The sequence below is a fragment of the Lagopus leucura genome, unplaced genomic scaffold, assembly GCF_019238085.1.
Source record: "Lagopus leucura isolate 7727_CA_CO unplaced genomic scaffold, USGS_WTPT01 Super-Scaffold_100002, whole genome shotgun sequence".
NCBI classification, from domain to species: Eukaryota; Metazoa; Chordata; class Aves; order Galliformes; family Phasianidae; genus Lagopus; species Lagopus leucura.
Genome location: NW_024962263.1, coordinates 57,744,032 through 57,767,164, shown reverse-complemented (window position 1 = coordinate 57,767,164; position 23,133 = coordinate 57,744,032). Strand labels below are relative to the sequence as shown.

The 23,133-nt window shown below is 39.0% G+C and overlaps 1 protein-coding gene across 1 annotated transcript; it reads left to right on the top strand.

The window, feature by feature from the left end:
- Positions 1–445: 445 nt before the first annotated feature.
- Positions 446–22,414, top strand: MYBL1 (MYB proto-oncogene like 1). Its single transcript, XM_042869170.1, has 16 exons — positions 446–550; positions 4,261–4,366; positions 4,485–4,556; positions 7,426–7,518; positions 8,507–8,727; positions 10,379–10,568; positions 10,781–10,855; positions 12,287–12,388; positions 13,552–13,785; positions 14,107–14,475; positions 14,911–15,053; positions 15,457–15,571; positions 17,252–17,368; positions 17,455–17,559; positions 20,390–20,569; positions 21,971–22,414. The coding sequence occupies exons 1-16, from the start codon at positions 531–533 to the stop codon at positions 22,097–22,099; spliced, it is 2,271 nt and encodes a 756-aa protein (XP_042725104.1). The 5' UTR covers positions 446–530; the 3' UTR covers positions 22,100–22,414.
- The last annotated feature ends 719 nt before the right edge of the window (positions 22,415–23,133 follow it).

Below are 23,133 nucleotides of genomic sequence, written 5' to 3'. Positions count from 1 at the left end.
CTGCGCAGATTCAAACGGTGGCTCGGGAAGGAGGCTGGGCGCGAGATTCGGCAGCAGCGACCGAGCCCGCCGCGAGTGTGGCGGTGGCGGCGCAGCCGGGGCCGCGGGGGGGGGGGGGTGGCTGGCGGCGGCGGGCGGGCCTGGGTGAGGCAAGACGAAGCGAAGAGAGACCCGGCGGCTGCTCGGGGCGGGAAGGCATCGCCGCAGCCCGTGGCGGCTCTGACAGGAGGGGGGCGGCGGGCGGGAGAGGAGCCGCTGCGCGCCCCGTACTTGCGGGCAGGGCCCGGCCGAGCCATGCCTGACGCGCCCGGGCCGGGCCGGGGCTGAGGGCGGCCGGCAGCGCGCTGCGGATGCCGCGGAGTTCCGCGGGAGGGAGGGAGCCGTCCCGGGAACTCGAAGTCTCCTTCGGCAGCCGCCGACCCTCTCCTCCCCCCGCCCGGCCCGAGCTCGGCGGTTGCGGGGCGAGGAGCTCGGGCGGGGGCTGGGGCGCTCCGCTGCCCTGGCGGCCCCCCTTATGCTGCGACCCGAGGATGGCCAAGAGACCGCGCAGGTGAGTGCACGGCACCGCCCGGCCCGGAGCGCTGCCGGGAGCCGTCCCCGCCTTTCCCCTCCCTCCCCACGCCGGGTGCCGCCCCCTCCCCGCGCAGGTGCCCCCCGCTTGTCTCCCCCCTCAGCCCACCCCCCCTACAGCCGGCCCGGGCGCTCCCCCGGCGGGAGTCCCCTTGTGCTGGGGGCAAAAAAGCGTCCTCGGGTGTTTTTTCGCGGCCCGAAACCTTCCTGGGGGAGAGCTTTCCTCGGGGGCTTCGGCAGCGGCCGCAGATGGCTCTGATACGTTTGTTGTTTACTGATATGGAGATGGGTGTGTCTTCGCTTTGAATTCAAACGTGGGTCTGGCAGAAGTACTTTATTGCTCCTGTCCTAAATAGAAAATCGCTTTTTGAAAAAGTGATAAAACGACGTAAAAGGAGAACGAGGACCGGGAAAGGAAAGGATGCTCAGTGAGCAGCAGCAGTTATGTGTGTGTGCTACCCGGGGCTGCTGTAGTGCTCCCATGGAGCTGGTGCCGTTCTCAAAGTCGCAGACAGTTTCTCTGGCAGATACTTTTAGTCTGAAAAAGTGCAGCTGAGCCAAGAAGGCGATATGTTGAGTACTTGTTGTGTAAGGAGCAATGGTGTGCTGAAGGCTTTGATGGCAGAGCCTTGGGTCTGCAGGAGCCAGGTCAGGGGGTGTTTTTGTTGCTTGTAGCATGCGTTCTGTAGCAACATACTTTCAGCAGCGCTCCTGCAAACTGTAGTTTCATCTTTACGAAGCTTCAGCTTGTACTCTCTGTCAGGAGCGTGAAGGGCTTTGATGTCACAACAGAAAATGAAAGTAGCTGTGGTAGCAGAGAAGCCTCTGGTTAGAGACCTGTAGCTCCAGAAGAGCGCTGTGGCAGTGAATGGTGATGTTAAAGCCCAGAGTAAACCAGTGTAGTTCCAAGTTCCCATAAGGTGATTTCAAGGTCATTGACTGAAGTGTGATGTGAAAAGAAACTATATATTTTTTTGCACCAAATGGAATGAAGTTGAATTTTCTTAATCTACAATTGTTTCTTTGGTTGTTTTTTTTTCTTTTACTGTGCTGGGAAGAAGTTTTATTGTTTTTTCAACTAAGAATTACCAAATAAAAGAAGTCTTAAGGTAAGAGATGTTTAAAGGTGGCCTGCACGTAGCTCATGGAACACTCCATTGTTCCAGTTACTCATTTGATGGAACTTGGTGGCTGTGCTCTATCTGTGCCGTATTTAAGTCCACTTTCACAGCTGCTGTGAGTTGCCAGGTGAACGATCTAACATCTTTGAAAAATCTTTTGTCCCCAGTTGGAATCACAGCAATCCCCAAATGTCCCTCTGTGTTGGTTGTATAATCCTGTGTCCCGCTCAGCACAAGACCAATGATGCAGCAGTTCCCTGTGCTGAGCCAGGTGCAGTTGAGCTCACTGCCTGCAATGGAGTGCACTGGCTCCAGAACAGTGGGTGCAAGGCTTTCAGCTACCTCTAGCTCCATTTAAAAAAAAAAAATTATTATATTTTAATTATTTTTAAATATCCGTGGCTTTTCACGTAACCTGAGACTCAGTTCTTGAATCTGGTTGTTGCGTCCTGGTTGAGCAGGGAGGTGCTGTTGACAGTGGGCTGAACTGCAAGGCCAAATCTTTGGTTATAAGTAGATTGTATGGTATGAAATAGGAAAACTCTTATAATTGTTTTTTTTTTTTTTTCTTTTTAAATGGACTTCCAGCTTTTTATTCAAGAAGTGTGTATAAGGATATCGATCTTTAGACAAGCTGACTGTCTTGTGTTTTATTGTCTGCACAAAGTTTATTAAATTACTTATTACTTGCCTCATGGTGTTAAGTTGGGAAAACCTTCCTGAGGGATACAGCATAGGCTGTAGTAAGCATGCTGAATGCTCTGGCTTTGCAGGAGTTGGGCACGTCCTGTGCTGTAGTAATGCTTTCAGGTAAGCAGTGCTCTTCTTAAATGGCTGTGTGCTCGTATTAGCTGCAGAGAAGGTGTTCACTTCATGTGAAATAACTGACAGACACACTTGGCTGGTCTACGGGCTGTGTGGGTGAACTGTGGGTTCTAGAAATTAATTCAGAGCTTTGCCATCTAATAGTTCTTAGGACACCAGCACAGGTTTGCTTCATTTCTGAGAAAGGATTTATTTATCTTCGATTGAGGGGGGGCAATAATACATTTCTCAAGTGAGAAGGTAAATTTAGTTCTGAATATGAACTTGTGATATTGTGCTTTATATTGATAACAAAATGGGTGGAACTTAAAATGCTGTGTGAAAGTCACTATAATGAAGGCTGCATAAGTAGATGTGTCTCCTCTGTGTCTCTGCTGAAACTAATGCAGAGGAGCTGCCCTTCCTGCTGCTAGGCCTAGGTTTCCTCGCTTGTTTAAATTAGTGCTGTCTAGCATGATTCACTGACGTGTAAGTTTAAGTGTTTCCATGAAGCGTTTCCCTGTGCTTCCTATTTGAAAGGCTTTGTTTGTCAAGGCTGTGAAGTATGCATTTCTCCAGTAGATGGAGTATGACCTACATGGAGCTGCAAACATTACCACGTTTCCCGCTCCTTTGACTCTTTCCCCAGGGGGTCAGCGTATATACTGTACTGATTTCTTGCTGCGGTGTTTCTGTCTTCAAAGCTGTGATTTGTATCTGTAACACCAGACCTGTAACTCCATCAGAAGAGGGGTGGCCAGCAGGGACAGGGAGGTGATTGTCCCCCTCTACTCTGCTCTTGTGAGGCCCCATCTGGAGTACTGTGTCCAGGTGTGGAGCCCCCAGTACAGAAAAGACAGGGAGCTGTTGGAGAGGGTCCAGAGGAGACCACAAAGATGATCAGGGGACTGGAGCACCTCCCCTATGAGGACAGGCTGAGGGAGCTGGGCTTGTTCAGCTTGGAGAAAAGAAGGCTGCGGGTTGACCTCATTGCATCCTTTCAGTACCTAAAGGGAACCTACAAACAGGAGGGGAATCAACTCTTTGAAAGGGTTGAAAACAGCAGGACAAGGGGAAATGGTTTTAAGTTGAGGGAGGGGAGATTTAGGTTGGATGTCAGGGGGAAGTTCTTTACAGAGAGAGTGGTGAGGTGCTGGAACAGAGAGGTTGTGGATGCCCCGTCCCCAGAGGTGTTCAAGGCCAGGTTGGATGGGGCCCTGGGCAGCCTGGTCTAGTATTGAATGGGGAGGCTGGTGGCCCTGTGTGTGGCAGGGGGTTGGACATTCATGATCCTTGAGGTCCCTTCCAACCCTGGCCATTCTGTGAACACTGGGGTGGTACTCAAGGCAGGAGACCACTTAAAAACTCAAGCTGACACTGAATTCTTTGGTATCCTTGTTGTGTTTGATGCAGGAATTACCGTAGTGGGCCATGAATGGATCTTTTTTTCAGACTAGTGATCCTTTCCATTTTATGCTTTTTATTTTTAAATAAAAATTCACAAATGTGTTACAAAAAGATGATCTTAACAGCTTTTGCTTTAAACTTGCATCTTCACTTGGAAGGAGTTATGTCTGTATCCTGGCATATGACCTGGAAATTCAAACTAATTCTGTTCCTTTGACATAGTGATTATGAAGTTGCTACTAAAGGCAGGTCTTATGTTCACGAGAACTTCATTTGTTATGCTAGGGTATGTAATGATTATGGAGAAAACTAAAAGTTGTTAGAATAAATTAGAGTTGTTTATTTCTCTTGTACTCAGCAGTGAAGAAGATGATGACTTTCAGTACGCAGATCATGACTATGAAGTCTCACAGCAAAGAAGCTTGAAGAAGATATGTAACAGGGTGAAATGGACACGTGACGAGGTGATTTTTTTTCTTTGCATGCATTTCATTCCTATTTGATATTGGTTGGATATTGGAAGGTGTTATTCTTTAGTATTGGGATAGCTTTAATACTTACTGGCTGAGGTTGTCTTAACAGGATGAAAAGCTGAAGAAGCTGGTGGAACAAAATGGTACAGATGATTGGGCTTTCATTGCTAGTCATCTACAAGTAAGTTGAATTTTTGTTTCAATTAAGTTTCCTTCTGATCTTTGTTTACTTTGATTATGTTTAGTTTGGAGTTGGGAAGGAGCAAACCAGAAAAGCCTGGTGCATATGTTTTAATGGATGCCTGTAATTTGGACATGAAGTCTAGCTCAGACATCAGCAAACTTGGGGCTCGTATGGTGAACTGAAATGACTTAACTCATCGATTTAAAAAAAAAAAAAAAAAAAAAAAAGTACATGTTTTTTCATTTGAATTCACACCTAGTATTCGTTTTCATTATAGAATATATTTTAATTTTCCATGCGTTGTTTCCCTAGTGGTGATTGCATCTACAGTTCACTATTTGCTTGTGAAGCAGGTAGGAAAGTGGATTGCACCTGGAAGATGCTTCAGAGGAGCAGGATTAATTCCCTAGCACTTTAGGAAATGGTATTTGTATGCTTCTGTTTTTCTCATTACAGGGATGTCAGCTTCCGTATTAAATGTAAACCTCTCCACTCACTGATATCTTCAGTTGTTACTAATGGAACCTTAGCACATTTCTTGAAAGTTTACTATTATAATTTTTTAAATGTTCTGTTCTGGCAGACAGCTGGAATGAGTAAAGGAGCTGTCAATTCAATTGCTAAATGACTCATCAGCTGTATGAGCTGCACTGGTAGAAAAAGCTTACAACAAAATGGACGATGGTTCTTTCTATTCTGATTAAATGTTGTAGAAATACATAATATAAAAACATGGTTAGAATTTATTAAAGCTGAAATCACTACCTAGAAGTGGTACAGAGTATTCGAATGTTAGAAACATAAAAATCAAGACCCTGTTTTTGGTTCCTATCATATTGAGTGGGATTATATGGTTGCATGAAATTCCAGTGTGAATAGGTAAAAGTAAACTTGAACTCAAAATACTGTAAGGTTTCTTTGTTCTCACAGTATTTATGCAGTGTGCTTCTACAGACTATTTTTCTCAGATGGCACAGATCTTGAGCTTGTGTTTATAAACCTAAAGCTTTATAAATTTAAGAAGCTTGTAAGTAATTCACTATTTCTTACATGTACGTTGTCCCCTCCCAAGAAAAAAAAAACACACAGCAAAATGAGTGAAGGGCAGAAGACGGGGATAATATCAAACACTGACACCAATTTTTTTATACCAATCTGTAAGTGCAGAATGGAGTTGCATTATCTAACACTTTGATTTCATGTAAAGTTTTGCAGCTGAAAAAAAATGGTTCTTGGGACAGAAAGCTGTTGTTCAGGTGTGCCCAAGTGAAGCTGAAAAAAGGTTTCCCATGATAGGTGGGGAACATACACGGAGGATCTGACTGCCTATAACAGAACTGCTGAGGTTGGGTCATCTGGTCTGGGCCCCCTGCTCAAGCAGTCAGCTGGGGCAAGTCCTGGGCAGGCAGCCCTGACTGACTGTATTCAATCAGGTCTTAAATATCTCCATGGATGGAGACTCCACAGCCTCTCCAGGCAACCTGTTGCTATGTTCAAATTACAATGCCAAATAACAGGGATCAGTGTGAGTAGCACTTTGTTACTGACTCTCTTTCTCTAGGAAGACCAATTGAGTTACCAGCATGTTTTTAGAACTATTTCATTTTTGTTCTGGGCACTAATAAACCTTCCCTTCTATTCTGCCCAGATAAAAGTGAAGAATGCTGAAAGGTGACTCTCAAGGGGGAGAAAATACACCCTGTGTTTGTTCTCCCTCAATTTACTGTGGCTAAAGCCACAATGAAATTTTGTTTCAACATAACAGTTGAAATGACTTTGTTTTATCTCACCATATGTCTTGCTCCTCTACTCCAAATGTCATGATTTCAGAAACTGAAGGTAAGAATACTACAAGGCTCCGACTTCACAATTTTTCTCCCACCAAAGATGGGAACAACTAGCATATATTGAAAGTCTATCTTTTACAGCTCATCTTTGCTAGCAAATGATGTGTTTATAATAATTAATTTCAGTGTGCTTTTAAACCTACAATGTCCATTTGTGATTAACTTGAAATTATTATGGTAATTTTAGATGTAACTGTGCCTTTTGTGGTCTGCAAACTGCCTCTTGTTTAACTTTTTGTTCACATGGTAATGCTTTGAAATCAGTACTTGCTATCCAGCAGCTTGCACTGAAGGCAGCAAATTACTGTGTCGTAGCATCATAGAAGGCATACTCCTGTATTGTACTGGATCAGGCTCTTATCTGTGTATTTCTAGGGATCTAGCCAACGTCTTGGTAATCCCGAATTTTCTTGCAGGTGCTTTTTAGGAGGTGAAGTGAAATCTTCTCTTTCATAACTGGGAGCAATATTTCAAAAGATCTTTGGTGAAGCTACAGAAAAGCACCATCTGTCCTGATCAGAAAAAGCCACGTTGTTTAATTAGTGTGTTAGCTAAACTTGATATAAATCTCTTTTCCTTGATGCTGTAGTGAAAAATTGAGAATGCATACATTTGAGGCTTAGAAAAATATTTTCATGAAAGAAGTAGTATTTCTTTGATCAATAGTTTATATGGGGAAAAACGTTGATGTCAAAAGAATTTTGACAGTTTCTTAAAGTTCAGAAAAGGTGTGGAATAGGATGAAATAACTAAGTTTTTCTTTAAAGGAAATTAAGTTGTTAACTCCATTACCAAATAAGACCATTGCGATCAGATTAGAACTTTCTGTAAAGTTGCTTTTTTAATCCTTTTTTCCAGAAATGTTCTTGCAAGGAAGAAATAATAAGGGAGAACTTTAAAAATAAAGCTTATCCAGATTTTTATTTAATTCAAAATAACTTCAGAGTTCTGGCTAACTAATGTTTATTGTCTTATGTGTTATTTAAAAGTTTACCAACTGCACTGGTCTTCTATTTCAGAACCGTTCAGATTTTCAGTGCCAGCATCGATGGCAGAAAGTACTAAACCCAGAACTGATTAAAGGTCCTTGGACTAAAGAAGAAGATCAGAGGGTAATGAGCACTGCTTGATACTGTACTTTTTTACTGTAATAAAATTAACATATGAACTGCTGAAAGTGTTTACCTCTTTCTTAGGCTTCAACCCCACACATGACGTCTCATACATCATGTGACATAGCGAATTACATTGCACTATGCTGTTTGTGAAGGAAAAAAATGCAGCTGCTCTTAAGCAGATGGAGTGTCTGGTCTACTCAAGTGTTTCATTTCCCTTTGCTCAGGCTGCTAGCTGAACTCTAGCTCACTGTACAGAAGAGATCTCTTTATGGCATCAAAGATCTCATTTACATCTTCTGTTTCTCAAACCCACCATACTTAAAGGGATTGGGGCGGAGGGAAATTTTTTTCATGCTCTGCTGTTAAAGAAGCTAATAATGGTGTGTTGGATTCCTTTTCCACGCTTCCGTTAATCTACACTGCAGCTTCTTGCCTGCAAAACCCAGCCTCCCCTTAGAGTGATGCACTTTCAGCTTTCACATACTGTATTTTAAATTGACTGCTTATTCCCACTGTTTAATATTTGTCAAATTCTGAATATGACCTGCCCAATCCATTATTTAACAGTTTTCATTAGTGTTTTTTTAAGGAAAAACTTTGAATATATTTTAAAACCAAATAGCACAATCAAAAGACTGTAGAAATGGGTTGGGAGTGAAAGGTTTTGTTTTTTTTTCATGCTGATGCTTTTGAAAAAAGATTGAACCAGGCATCTTCACAGCTTCCTATTTCAAATTTCTCAATATCAGTTTATGCAATGGATGATAGGAATTCTGCAGCTTCCAAACATTTGCTTTCATCAGTATGCACTTACATTCTAAACCCAGTGAATTTGGAGTTAATAAATAATTTAAAGAAATTAAACCCATTTTACTGTCTACTTCATTAGGTCTTATGTTTTATCAAATTTTTTTTTTTTTTTTTTTTTTTGATAGGAAATGTTAGGATTTGAAATTATAACATCCATCCATCTGTGTTCCAGGTTATTGAATTAGTTCAAAAGTATGGTCCAAAGCGCTGGTCTCTAATTGCAAAACACCTGAAAGGAAGAATAGGCAAGCAGTGCAGAGAGAGATGGCATAACCATCTCAACCCTGAGGTAAAAAAGTCTTCGTGGACAGAAGAAGAAGACAGAGTAATCTATGAAGCTCACAAGCGTTTGGGAAACCGATGGGCTGAAATAGCAAAGCTGCTTCCCGGAAGGTGCTTTTCAACTCTATTTATGTTAGCTATTGCAATGTGAAAAACAGTCATTGCAGACTTCTTTTCAATGTGATTTTCTTGTCAGAGTTAATCTGCTGTTACATCTCTATCTTGATAAATAGTGAAATCTGTATCATTGAAGATTTTTGCATATGATTATGTATTCTTAAAAAGAATCAAAGAAAAATCAAAGAAGGACTTCTAGCACCCTGCGGGGTTCTTTCAAAATCCTTCTGACCACTTATAATTCTTCTAATTTCAAAAAACCAAAAAAGCTTTTGCAGAGCTGAAGAGAGTACCTGCAGGTAACAGTGGAAGAATGCGGTAACATCCTATGGCACAATATCAAAGTCTTTTTCCTGAAGATTTTGTGCAACATTTGCGCGGTGCTAAGCTTGATGATCACTCTATAGTCTCCAAGTTAAGAATTAATTGTATGGATTGTTCTTAGCTTTCAAGTGTGATTGCCAAGTTAAATGCTTGTAGAGAACAAGATTTCAGTGTATTAAAAACTTTAATGAAATAAAATTTTAGCCTTGTTCTGTTAATAATTCAATGTTATGCTTCTCTCTGAATGTAGCGTGTGTGTTCAGGAAGTAACTTTCTAGCTGTGCATAGGGAATGGTGGTACCTGTTCTGGTAGGAGAAAGAGTCCTTTGTAATACTTGTCTAGAAGTTTTTACACTTGATTAAGCACTGAAATCACAAATTTCAGGAAATCATTTGGAGGAATGGGAGTGCATTGAATCTGAATAGAATTTCAGGGAGGGAGGGTGAGTTTATAAGGACAGAGGTACTCCTAATTTAGTCACATCCACTGAAAGCAAAGTCAAAATGGGACTCATCGCTGTAGACAAATAGACCTGGGAGACTGGGGTGAAGATTCTGACAGTAATGCAATGAAAAGGAGGGATGCATCTTGAAGCTGAGCTCATGTGAAGGATGCAACTTAAAGCCAGTTTTATTTATGCATGCTTCTTTAATGCTAGTAGTAATGGTGCTAGTATTTTAGACCACTGCATTCATCCTCAACTTTTGCCTTATGTGATTTCATCATGCTTGTCAAGCTGTGGGCTTTTCCTTGCCATAGGAGTGGCAATAAGTATTCATCTTTAGCCATGCCTGCTTTCCCTGTACAAGGTGACACTACGAGGCATTGGTGCTTTCTTCCACAAAGCTGCACACAGATTTAGTGTTGTGAATGCATGCTGTCACTTAAGAAAAGATGAGTTTGAATGATAAGAGCACTGTGGGTGGTATTTATCACAGTGCAGGACAGTAAGCCAAGTGTCTTAGCTTGAAGTTCTGCAAATTCAGTAGCGCAGGGTATAGATGGTCTAGTGATAGAAGTTGATCCAAAGACTCAAGGTTCTCACCTGTAATAGTTACCAGAAGCAAAGCCTTCTCTTTTGCTACTTGTAACATCCTGCAGCCTCAAAATTAAGTGGAAGGAAGTTTTGGAAAAAGCAGCTTTCTAGTAGTTCTTTGGAAAATACCTAACATGCTTGTAACAGAACTTCCAATCAAAGTTACTAGAGTTTCTGGATTTGAGGCCTTGGATTAATTTATGTGTGCAGACCCTGCGATCAATGCTGTATTTTAAACGTTCTGAGATATGGAAACCAGTTTTTGTTGTACGCTTTCATTTTAGGACTGATAATTCAATTAAAAATCACTGGAATTCAACAATGCGAAGAAAGGTGGAGCAGGAAGGATATCTACAAGATGGTACAAAGTCTAGTTCTGAAAGAACAGGTTCCTCCACACTTCCGCAAAAACCTTGTGTGACTATGGAACACTTGCACACTCAGAATCAATTTTACATCCCTGTTCAGACACATGTAAGTTCTACATTCAGAATAATTAGTGTTTCCCAGTTGCAAAGTGTATATTTGATTTGGAACTAGAAACTCATCTGTGAGAGTGAAGATCTGTTAAACATTGTGGTAAGTTAGGATTTCTAAACTATAGTAGATATTTTATGCATGATAAAATAGAACTAATTTTATAGACTACTTTGTTAAGGGTATTTAAAATGATGTGTTTCTTTTAGATCCCAGTGTACCAGTATGCCTCACCAGAACACAGCCGTATAGAACATGCTTCTGCATCTGCCAACTTAGTTCAGGTAAACTGTTTTTGGGAATTGTAAATGAAGAGAGAGTACTATGTACTGTACTATAAAACAAGGAGTAAATATGTAATTTCAAACTATTTCTAAGTCTTTATCATTCCTCTAAATTTATCTATGTTCCTCTGCAGTAGATCTTCTGACTTGATTGGTAGTTCTAGGTAGAAAAAAAAAAGAGCTGTCTTTATAAATACCAGTGCTGAAAGTGAGCTTGTTTGCTTTAGTCTCTTTTCTCTCCTTGGGAGAGCTTTATAAGGTGACAGTGAAGGGCATAAGAACTTAGTTCTGTATGTAGTATGTTAATACAGCAGTTGTGCTCATTTCTGACAAAAGTATGGCTTAAATCCTAGTTACTACCTAAATATTTAGGTTGAAATTATAATGTGTTAGAATTATCTGGCTCCTGTGAGATTTAAAGACATGATCTGTGAGTTGAAGGTGCTGTTTTGCAGCATTCTAAATACCAAAGTATATATATTGAGCGACTGTCAAGTACAAAAAAAAACAAAAGCAAAACAAAAGCAGAGAGGGAAAACAACCAATGTATCTTTTTGCTTGTTGTTATTACTGGTTAACTGCCAATGTATTTGAAATTGCTTGTGTATTGCAGACTAGATGGATTGGACTAGATAATCTCCAGAGGTCCCTTTCAACCCCTTCCATTCTGTGATCTGGGCTTATAGCATAACTTCCTGGAAGAGTTCTTGTGAATTTGAAATTAGTAAAACAATAACTTTGACAATGGGAAAAAAATATTTTGCTTGTGCTAGGTGTGTTAAAGTCATTCTGCAGGACTCTATGCCTAATCTTAAGTTTCCTTGAGCAGTTAACATGCTTTATACTGAATTTTCTTTGCTGATCTCTATATAAGAATACAAATCACAACGAAGCTTTTCATAGCATCTGATGCTATGAAACTGTTTTATGAAGAAATAAGATATTTTCTGCTCCTTTAAGTCCTCCAACAAGTTTACATTTCTGATAGTTTCTGATTGCCTACATGCTCTGTCTGGAAATGTTGATTTGAAATGTTTTCTTACACAGTGAGGAAAAAAAACAAATTATTCACAATTGTAGGAAATGCATGAATATGCAAACACTTTTACAAACGTGCCAATATTATTACCTCTGTGAAAGACAAAACAGAGTGACTTTTAGTTTAAAAGTGCTGTACTTAGCATTTATAGATTATCTTAGAAACCATATTAGAATAGTAACTTGTATAATATCAGATCCTTCTCCTGTAAATTTCTAGACTTGTTTTGCTTGCACATGAGTACCGTGTTACCAAATATGATTCAGTTGGTACAGCTTTGTTCCAGCAGATTGTTGGTAAAAATGTAGCTTAAATATCATGTGGAATCCTTGCTGTGGAGGGGTGGTAAAAGTGGAAAATAGTAACGGCTTCTTTCTTAAATTTTTCAGCAGTCATTTATTGATGATGATCCTGACAAAGAAAAGAAAATAAAGGAACTTGAGTTGCTGCTCATGTCAGCAGAGAATGAAATCAGAAGAAAACGATTATCATCTGTAAGGACTGTGCATTTCTATAAATATTTCAGTAGACTTTACTTAGACTAATCTTCAGAAATGTAGATATGGATGTTGGATTTGCCTTTTTTTTTGACCTTTTAAAATGGAAGCTATCGATCAGTTGTAAAACAAAGTCTATACACTGAATTGAGGCAAAACACAGTTTTCTAAACTGTAAAAGCAGCGGAAATATGAAATATGCAGTTTTACAGTTGTTCCTAATTTAAGAGCCATGATTTTAATCCCTTTCAAAAGTTAGCACATGCTTGTTCGTGTCCCTGCAATTCAGTTCTGTAAATCAGCAATGTCAATCAGCTGTTTGACAGAAAAGTGAAAGATGCATTATTATTATATTTCTGTCAAACTTTTGTGTGTGTTTGCAGTACTTAATATCCATATTTAGACATGTCAAGCAATATATAAATTTGCGCTGTACGAAACTTTCATGAACTACAATTGAGAGTGAGAAGCTTGCATGTGATAGACATTTTCTCAAGAACAAAGGACTGGGTGCAACATCAGACACCTAAAGATCTCAACCTTACTGATCACTAATTTAGTTTACAGGTGCACCTCTTTTTTTGTGGTAGAGCTATTCCTGGCATTCTCTTGAAATGGTGTAATGTTCTGCTTGTACAGTAGAATAAACTTTTCTTCTAGATTTTAGTGCAAACAAAAATCTGTTTCTTGAGCACTAAGCAATGTACTAAAATAGGGTAACATTTAGAGGGTAAGCAAATTATTAGTGTAGAATCCTCATTAAAAATCTCCTGTCATACTGGGAGCATTTAATCTTCTAGAGTTTCTGATCTTAAAAGGAATCTTGTTCTTTAGTGAAAATGAATTTATATTAAGGTGATACTGAAAAAACAGGAAACTTGCATTGCAGATGGCTTCCAATACATTCCTTAATTATCAGCATATAAGGCATGAATGAGAGTTGAGATAAAAATCTGACAAGATTTGAGAATGTTTAGTGTGTTAATATAAGGAGAATACTAACTGCATTTAATTTGAACAGATAATTAGTGTTTGAAAAAGTGAAATTAATAGTTATGTTTAGTCTTTCCACATTCAACTCTTTTTCTCCCTTGCTTAACAATTGACTTTGCTCAACTTCTAAGCTAAATAAGCTCAAAACATTTTTTCAAATCTTTTAGCAAGCTGGAGGCTTACCTAGCTGGTCTGGAAGTTTTGTTTTGGAAGACTGTGTGCCTAACACACTAAATAGCCTTGGGGAACAAACAAGTGAGTTCTACAGCATTGATGAGACCCAGGGCACATCCACTCAGCAGAATTCACCGACTAAGTATTTGGCAGTGGAAGCAAATGCAGTGTTATCATCTCTACAAACCATTCCTGAATTTGCAGAGACACTAGAGCTTATTGAATCAGTAAGTCTGTATTCATGCTATTTTTAAGAAAAGAAAACGAAAAAGTTATTTAGGGACATCAGAGCTTAATTAGTGTAAAATATTTTTGAAATTACCTTATACTGCACTTGGCTGTAGTTTCACTTATACCAAGTGATTTGTTTTATTCTTATTCCTTGCTTTAAAATGTTTTGTGTTTCAGTCTAGTTTGTAAGGAACAGGGAATGTAATTTTTCATTACATAAGATGCGCGGGAAGAAAGTTGTAAGATTGCCTTAGTTGTTGTGACATAATCTTGGATAAACCTGCTCGTGTTTGAGTGTTTTGTATCTTGCCTCATAGGATCCTTTAGCTTGGAGTGATGTCACCAGTTTTGACCTTTCAGAGGCTGTTGCATCTCCTGTCAAGCCAGCTCCATTAAAACTAATGCGGATTCAACACAACGAACGGGCTGCAGAGTGCCAGTTTAATGTCAGTGTCATGCTTGATGGCAAAAAACACAGCAGCATCAGTGGTGAGGAAGAGGCAGTTTTTCCAACCACTCCAAATGTGACTAAATATAGCACTCCGCCTGCTATCCTAAGAAAGAAGAAGAGATTGCGTGTTGGGCAATCGCCAGTTAATGAACTGAATGATGGCTTGTGTAACGATGCCATCAGTGTTGCACTAAAGCACACACCAGTGAAAACACTACCATTTTCTCCATCACAGGTGAGTTTATTTTTAAATGTGGCTAAGCTACGAAGACCACAGTGGCTGGGTTATAAATTACAAGTACTTTCTTCTCTAGTAGTGCATCCCAACCTAAGCAAATATGTCCAAAGACTTCTTAAAACGTGTGTTTGGGGTAGATCTGTCAAGAAATGTTAAAATAACAGATTTCCTTTGTTTTCAAGACTGACTATTTCAGTGGGGGACTTGCAGCTCAGATCACCCTTAATCATGCAAGCAATTGTAGATAAAGGCCTGTTGCCTCTGACATAAACAAGCAGTAGGGATTTTAAGAAGTTTGAGTGATAAATATGGCAAACATCTTGATGTATAAATCAAAACCAGTTTATTTGGGTTTCTCAGTGAAAACCCTTCTGATACACATACAGATTTTAATGCTTGATACAGTGATCTCGTTGTCCTTTGTTTGCTTAGTTTTTCAACACTTGCTCTGGAAATGAACAATTTAACCTTGAAAATCCTGCATTTACATCAACGCCAATCTGTGGGCAGAAGGTTCTTATTACGACTCCTCTACACAAGGAAACAACACCAACAGATCAGAAGGAAAATGCAGGGTAGGATTATTTCATCAAGCATCCCTTGGCGTTGCTTAAACAAAAGCAAGTTTTTTCTAAACACTGAGAAATCATTCTACCTATAGTCATGCTATGAATGAGTTTTAGAAACTACAACACTTACATGTTTGTATGTTAACATAAACTGGCCTTCTATTTAATTTAATAGTGACTTGTACTCAGTTAATTTTTTTCCTTTTCTAAAAAGCAGAAATTAATTTCAATTTTTTATATAGCTAGGGTAATATTATTGTGATTGTAATACTTATTGATTAATGTTGGTGATACCTATTGCGTGAATTAAGATATTTTAAAGTGTTTGGCTGGTAGATTCATTTTATGAAATTACTGTTGATAAAGTAAAATATTTAAACACATGTGAACAGTTTTCTATGTTTAATAGCTTTCGGACTCCCACAATTAGAAGATCCCTGTTGGGTTCAACACCAAGGACACCAACTCCTTTTAAAAATGCTTTGGCTGCTCAGGAAAAAAAGTATGGCCCTCTCAAACTTACGGTATGTGATGACATAATTTATTATCTTGTTATTTAAATTATAAATACTCCCTTATTTTTTAGATGTTGTAAGCCCTAGCGTCATCTTTGGAAGCTTTTTCTAACAATGCTAATGTTTCAGTGAATTTCAGCACTATCCTGCAGAATTGCTAGGCTGTAGATAAAACATTTCAGTTCTTTTACGCTGGACAGACTGTAGACTTTCAGTGTAGTACGGAGGCATTGCCTTTTGAATGGCATTCAGTACCTGTAAATCTAGGAATACCGACAAAGACTAAAACATTGCTTCTGCTTTTGTCAGTTAATTCAGATTGATGTAGCCATGTTAACAATGTACCTCATATTAGGTGGTAGCATCAGTGTCTGAGAATTTAGTTTTAATACTTCAGCATTCTGATTTGTCAAAAAGAAGAATCATAAATGAGAGAGTGAATGGATTCTTCAGTCAGATACCTACTGACAGCTATCTGGTGCAGCTGAATATGAACGACTTCTTTATTTTGAGCAATATTCACATTTAACTTGAAAAAATGTGCTATCTTTGGATCTTCTGGACCATGTAAGAGCTAAGTTGTTTTCTGGTTTTGGTTCTTTCAAAACTGTTAGAACGGAAACTTGATGTTTACCACAGCATGCTAGTATTCTGAGCTCTTTTGGATGGGAAGATGCTTAGAAGTGTTCTACCCTTCTTACTTGAAGTTTACTTGAGTGAAGCCTAGAATTTTCTTCATCCTAAAAACAAAACCTTAATTTAGCAATTTGTGACTCCTTTGATTCTTCTGGCGGTGACAGAAGGCTTTTTCTTGGTTGACTATGAATAATGCTACATTTTTTTTCAAACAACCCAATTTTTGCTTCCTTCTTAACCTAGCTTAGGTATGCTAATGCATAATAACTTTTGGAATCCAGCAGACACATGCTTTTCAAGTTCTGAAAAAATTCCAGCCAATGTATATTGACTGCTTTTTTTGCAGACACAGAAGGTAGCTCAGACTTTGCCACAGGGCTTGGCACCATCTGTGTTACCCTATAGATTCACAGTCTCTCACTATGCAAATGGAGCGGTTTGGCATGACTGTTTCTGTCCACTGTTAACCTCCTGTTCGAAATCAAATTTTGAAGGCTTAAGGGAATTCTTCTCCTGTTGGTACACAAAGGAGCCATCTGTATGGCTTCTGTGAAATTCTGTACTGTACTGAGGACTATCGATGTCTTATTCAAAGATTTGTGTTAAGACTAATATAAATTCCTTTCCTAGCGAGAGTCGTACTTCAGTATTACAGTTTTTAGTATGTTTGTGTCCATACATGTGTGTACATGTGTGTGTTTGTGTGTACTTTGTGTATATAAGGAGTTTGTATTCCTTTTGTCAATGATTAGCTATTGTAAAAATGTGAACAAATAGTTTGCATGTCTTCTTCAACGCTAACTGGGTGGGTTTTGGGTTTTTGTTCATGAGGCACTGTGTGTGTGTATGTGTTTTATCAGGATAGAAATAACATGGAGTAACATGCATAGCCTTGAAATGTTGATCCTTAGTAGCAGAGAAAGGATTTAAGCTACTGTTATGTTTTGCAATATCTCTTATTTGGCAAAAGTAAAAAGTGGAAAAAAGTAAAAAGTAAAAACTAGCAGCTAATGGACTTCCTGTATTTTCTCCTCTAATTTTTAATAAACTTAGTCACAACCACTTGCCTTCTTGGAGGAAGACATTAGGGAAGTTTTGAAAGAGGAAACTGGAACAGATATATTTCTCAAGGAGGAAGATGACTCTGTGTATAAAAGCTGCAAGCAGGAGGTAACTTCATAATAATAATTTCAGCTAGGCAGTAACAGCTTTTAAGTAATATTTTACAGTCCTTCTCTGCAAAACATTTATTGCAGCACAATTCTTCTAAAAAAGTCAGAAAATCACTGGTCCTGGATGCATGGGAAAAAGAAGAGCTTGGTGCCCAGCTCTTCACAGAAGACAGTGGCTTGGATGTACAGGTACGTATTAATATTAATGCAGTATGAATGTAGAATTGAATGTCTTTCACTGTAGCAGCTACAAGAGTTTGGTTTGAGGTTAGATTCATAAATCTATGAAGTGAGAATCACTTTTATTTTGAAATATTACTTCGAGTACTTAAGCAGCACTTGAACATTGGGCTTCCATTGGTTAATTCCTCCTTTCAGGCCTTCAGGGCACAGAAGCAGGAAATTTATGGCACATGAAGCTCTCTAAACCAAGTAGATGATGTTTACAGCTGTGTTTTGCATGCTAGACATTCTGTTGGACGTGATATGAGAATACCTACTTGCATACTAGGCAGCACACTTTTCCTTTTCCCATTTAATATAATAGGAAATATAATAAGAAATATCAGCCATGGAGGAGATAAAATTGGTGACATTTCTCTTCCTGAAACAATCTGAGTTGTTCCTCTTCCTCTGTGATCAAGACATCAGAAGTTCAGATATGAGGCTGCCTTGGTCCCGTATTCCTTTTAAAAGTAGCTTAATATTATTCCAATAGAATAATTAAATAGCTTAATCTTTAGTCTTGCAGTCTGTGGGAAAACTAATATAAATATTACAATAATGCACGCAGGTGTTTAATTATGAGAGTAAATGGTTTTTAATCTTGATCAGATGTTAAGCCCTGTTTAAGTACCTAAAACAACATGTGCTTAAGACATACCCCTTTCTGATTATTGTAGCTGGTTTTCTAAATTCCCTTCTTAAATGCCTCAGACTCCACCGTAAGTATTTGTGTCTATTAGGTGTTAGGTGCTCTGCCACCTAGTGGAAATTTCCTGCTTCCCCAAAAACATCACTCTTGTGAGTACTGCTCATAGCTGCAGTTGTTCAAAACAGGAATAAAATACTGAGTGTTCTTTTAGTAATGTCTTGTTATGGAATGCTGTATTGTCCTTCACTTATGCTCAAGTTATTAAGCGAAAAATGAGGTGCACCATTATGTACTGCTACAGTGGATTGGGAGGAATCACTTTTCTTCCTTTCCAGTGACAGACAGGTGCTGGTGCAGTAGGAGTGCTCAGCTAGGAGGAGAGATGCTAGTGATATCTGATTTTAAAATGTCTTACGTGCAAATTGTGCCTCTATGGGGAGGTCAGCTAGGAGTAAGGTCCAAGGTAGAATAAATATACAAAGGTAGTTTAACACATTTTAATGGAGTGTTTTTGTAAGCAAACAAATACTTTTGTTGCAGTTGTTCTCATCTAATTTGATTCTCTAACACTGCCATATACCTTTCTTCTGCTCTGCTGTAGTAAAGCTGGATGTTTTTCTTTATTTCCAGAAATTCTATTAGCATATAGAACTCATCTGTGGAATGGTCAATCCAGTGCTTATTTCAGTTCTTAAAACGGTTCTTTCCTTGATACTATTGAGGCAGCAGAAGAAATTGAGCAGAGAAGGTGGGCGTCCGGCATGGCTGAGCAGGGACCTGCAGCTTAAACTGGGGGAAAAGGGAGAAATATACAGTTAGTGGGAGCAGGGCTGTGTAGCCTGGAAAGAATATAGGGGCATTGTCTGCATGTGTAGAAATAGGATTAGGAAAGGCAAGGCACAGGTAGAGCTGAACTTGGCAAGAGATGTGAAAAATAACAAGAAGGGGTTCTGCAGGTACATATGCAGGAGGAGACAGGCCAAGGAGAGTGTTCCCCCTCTGATAGATGAGAACAGAGCAGTGGCTTCCTCAAATATGGAAAAAGCTGAGGTGCTCAATAAGTGCTTTGCCTCGGTTTTCACTGGTGGTCAGGCTCCCATGTCTGCCGGGACCCTGAACCTCTAGGTGTGGGTGAGAGGAGTGGATTGCATCCCACTGAAGCAGTGGAACAAGTCCGAGTCCTCCTTATGAAACTGAATGTATGTAAGTCCCATGGGGCCAGATGATATCCATCCTAGGGTTCTGAAAGAGATGGCTGGTGTGGTTGCTGAGCTGCTCTCCATCAAATCTGAAAAATCATGGCTGTTCTGGTGAAGTCCGGGTGACTGGAAAAAGGGAAACATTACTGCCATTTTTAAGAAAGGGAGAAAGGAAGACCTGGGGCACTATAGGCTGGTGAGCCTCGCCTCTGTGCCTGGGAAGATCATGGAGCAGATCCTCCTGATAGTGATAGGACAAGGGGCAATGGTTTTAAACTGAGACAGGGGAGGTTTAGGTTAGATATTAGGAGGACGTTTTTCACTCAGCAGGTGGTGATGTCCTTAAACAGGCATTGAATGCCCTGAAGGCATTCAAGGCCAGGCTGGAGGTGTCTCTGGGCAGCCTGGTCTGGTGGTTGGTGACCCTGCCCATGGCAGAGGGGTTGAAACTAAGTGGTCTTTGAGGTCCTTTTCAACCCAGGCCATTCTGTGATTCCATGGGTTGGTTTTTGGTTTTTTTTTTCTTTTTTCGGGGGGGGGAGGGTTTTACTCTAATTTTCTTGTCCTTAATTTTATAAGGCTTCAACTAGAACTGAACTACAGGCTTTTTTCCTTAGCATTGTTCTGTAGTTAACACTTAATAAAGTCTTGCTCTTAACAAAATATCATCAGCTGTAGCATGGCTCCATATGGGATAGAGAAACTGTCTACTCAGTTGTGCTGAAATCACGCTGGATGCTGATCATCAGAATTGACTATGAATTGTAGTCACCAAGCCAGTTCACTTACATAATGTTCATCACTTTTCCTTTCAGCTTTTTTCTAAGGGTCTATCTGATAGTATTTGTTTTGTTTACATTTTTACTTCTTTGATCACAGCAGTTGAATATTATTTTTATGAAATACTAATTACTATTCATGTTTCCTATCCTTTTTTTATTTATAGTCAGAAAATGCATATACTACATCTTTATTAATGATACCACTGTTGGAAATACATGACAACAGGCGAAACTTGACATCAGAAAACCAAGACACAAATTCATCAAACAAAGCAAATGCAGTAATTAAGAAGAAACTGAATGCATGTTCTTCAAAAAATGTCAAACTGGAGAAATCCCTTCAGGTCTGGTTTCAAACTGTTCTTTTAGTTTGGTTAGCAGGTTATTCCTTTTCCCTTTCCCTTTCCCTTTTCCTTTTTCATTTCTGTCTTGTTCTAATGTCTGTCTGGAAATGTTCTATTGAGCTTTATATGGAACCTAGTTTTTGGATGTGTGTTTTGACCACCAGGTTTCAGGAGAGATTCTCTTTGACCTGATTTGGCACCTATAGTTTTGTCCCACAGAAGTTAATATATTTCTGCTTTCTCATAACATTCACTTATCTGAATAAATTCTAAAAGTTAAAAAATAGGAAGACAGGGCACTTAGAGCCTTATCTTCCATTTTTCACTTAACCGTTATAACAGGTTAAAAGTTATAGATATAGATATAAAGGTATAAAGTACAAAGACAACGATATTATTTGCTGATCCTTTTTAATGATAAGAAAGAATAAACGCCACATAACTTTGTGATTCCAAAAAAGAATTATTAAATGCTGTGAATTGTACTAAAGGTCGGTGTGTCTGCCTGGCTGAGTGCACCTCAGAATGCACTTCAGAATGCTTGAAAGGGGACTCAGCCATACTGTACTCACCAGTATTCTCATTGAACCAACTTCCTCTTTTCCTTCCTTCCTTCCCCAGTGGAATTCAGTTTACTAGTTCTTCTAATCACGAGGGCCTTCCATGAATCAAAGTCATGCTAAATTCATAGTGAAATTCAAATGGCTGATTTTCTCTGTGATTTTGGATGAGTTTTTCTCCCTCCTGCACAAATGAGAATCTTGAATACTTCCTTATGCGACAGACTGCTAGTGTCAGTTCTGATTTTGAGCTACTAGAAATCACTTTGAGATTCAGTGACTCATGTAAACGTGCAGGATTTGCTTCCTGGAATAAGCAGGAAAGTGGCTCTTCCATTCATTATTTTTGCTTCTAATGCCTTTACCATGTCTGGCTGTCCTTGCACAGTTGTCAGCTTGGTTCATTTAAGTCCTTTACAGTATTTCTTTCAGCTGCCAAACTCTTTTGTCTTCCTTGATATCACCCAGACAGCTGTCAATAATGCTTTTTGCTTCTTGTTCAGCTTAGCATATTTAAAGAAGAATATATCAAAAAAGACAACTTAATTAACTACCCTTTTGTGTTTCAAATCTTGTGAACGAATCTGTTTTTAAGAGCATTTATTGTATGTTGTAGCTCACTGCTGATGAGATGGATTTATGGGAGGATGAAGGAGCTTTGTCACAAGTTTTGGTATTGTTCTTTCTTGCAGAAGACAAATCCTTCCCAGTGAAATACAGTATTGCTAGAATTTCATAATTTATTACTACTCTAGAAGGCTACATGAGACTTGCTTAATTCTAAAGAAGAAATGTTTTTGTTAAAAGAATAATCTTTTAAATTGAATTTTGTTTTATGCAGCCAAATTATGAATGGGAAGCTGTTGTTTATGGAAAAACAGAAGACCAGCTTATCATGACTGAACAAGCAAGAAGATATCTGAACACATACACAGCTACCAGTAACACTTCAAGGGCTCTGATACTGTGATGGTCACTGCAGCTGACAACCATCTCTTTCTATTGAAATGGACTCAGTGTTGAAGGGGATGCCAGCACAATGCTCGTGAATTAAGTCTTTACTTTGAGACAGTATGCTAAGGGAAACCTTCAGACTTTCTTAAAGCTTCCTTTCTTCTCTTGACTGACAAAGAATGGACACAAAACTCCTGTATTCTCTACAAAGGGACAGTGCTAACAGTTCTGCAATGCATTTCTTAAATATTAAAAAAGTAACACCTTTAAATACTATAAAGAACATCAAAGAGCACTGCAGTACATACTGAACATACAGTTTTTAGGTCTATTTTTCATATTTATTTTTTTGACTTGCATTGCTTTTTTTTCTGCTAGTGTATAGAGTAGGTTCATAGGTTGTTACTGGTTTCTGAATGAACAACATACATGACTGAATGTGCTTTTGCTTATGTAGCATTTTCCTAGTATGTAAAGAAACACAACGGAGAGGTGTATAAAGGAAGGATAGAAAGTTGCACTACTAATTTTTTGGTATGCTGCAAAACAGTGAAATTAACTACAGTGTTAAATATATTTATTTGCAAATGGTACTAGAGGTAGGCAGAGAGGGGTGAATTAGGTTTTAGTGTAAAGCATCAGTATTTTCTTCATAAATCTCAAAATGAGATGATTGTTGAATGTATTGTACAGTGTGTAGTAACAAGGAAAAAATCTGTAAATTGGAAAGGAGCCTTTTTATAATTTATTTTCATTTTAAAGCTTAAATGTAGATATTTATATGTATGCAGGTTGTCTAGAAGCCAACGTTGTTTCCTGTTAAAACAGCTGAAACGAAAAAAGGACAAGTTTAAACCTTTAATCTTAAAGTATGGTATAGCAGAAGAATGACAGAGCTGAAGTGTACAAATCCATACTGTATGTTACATCTACATAAAGATTGCACTATACCCCTTAAATCATGTTGGTCTACGAAATAGTTGCAAGGTATACCTGCAATATACATCAACTCATCCCATACCTTGTTTTAATATATTTAGAAAAGAAGGC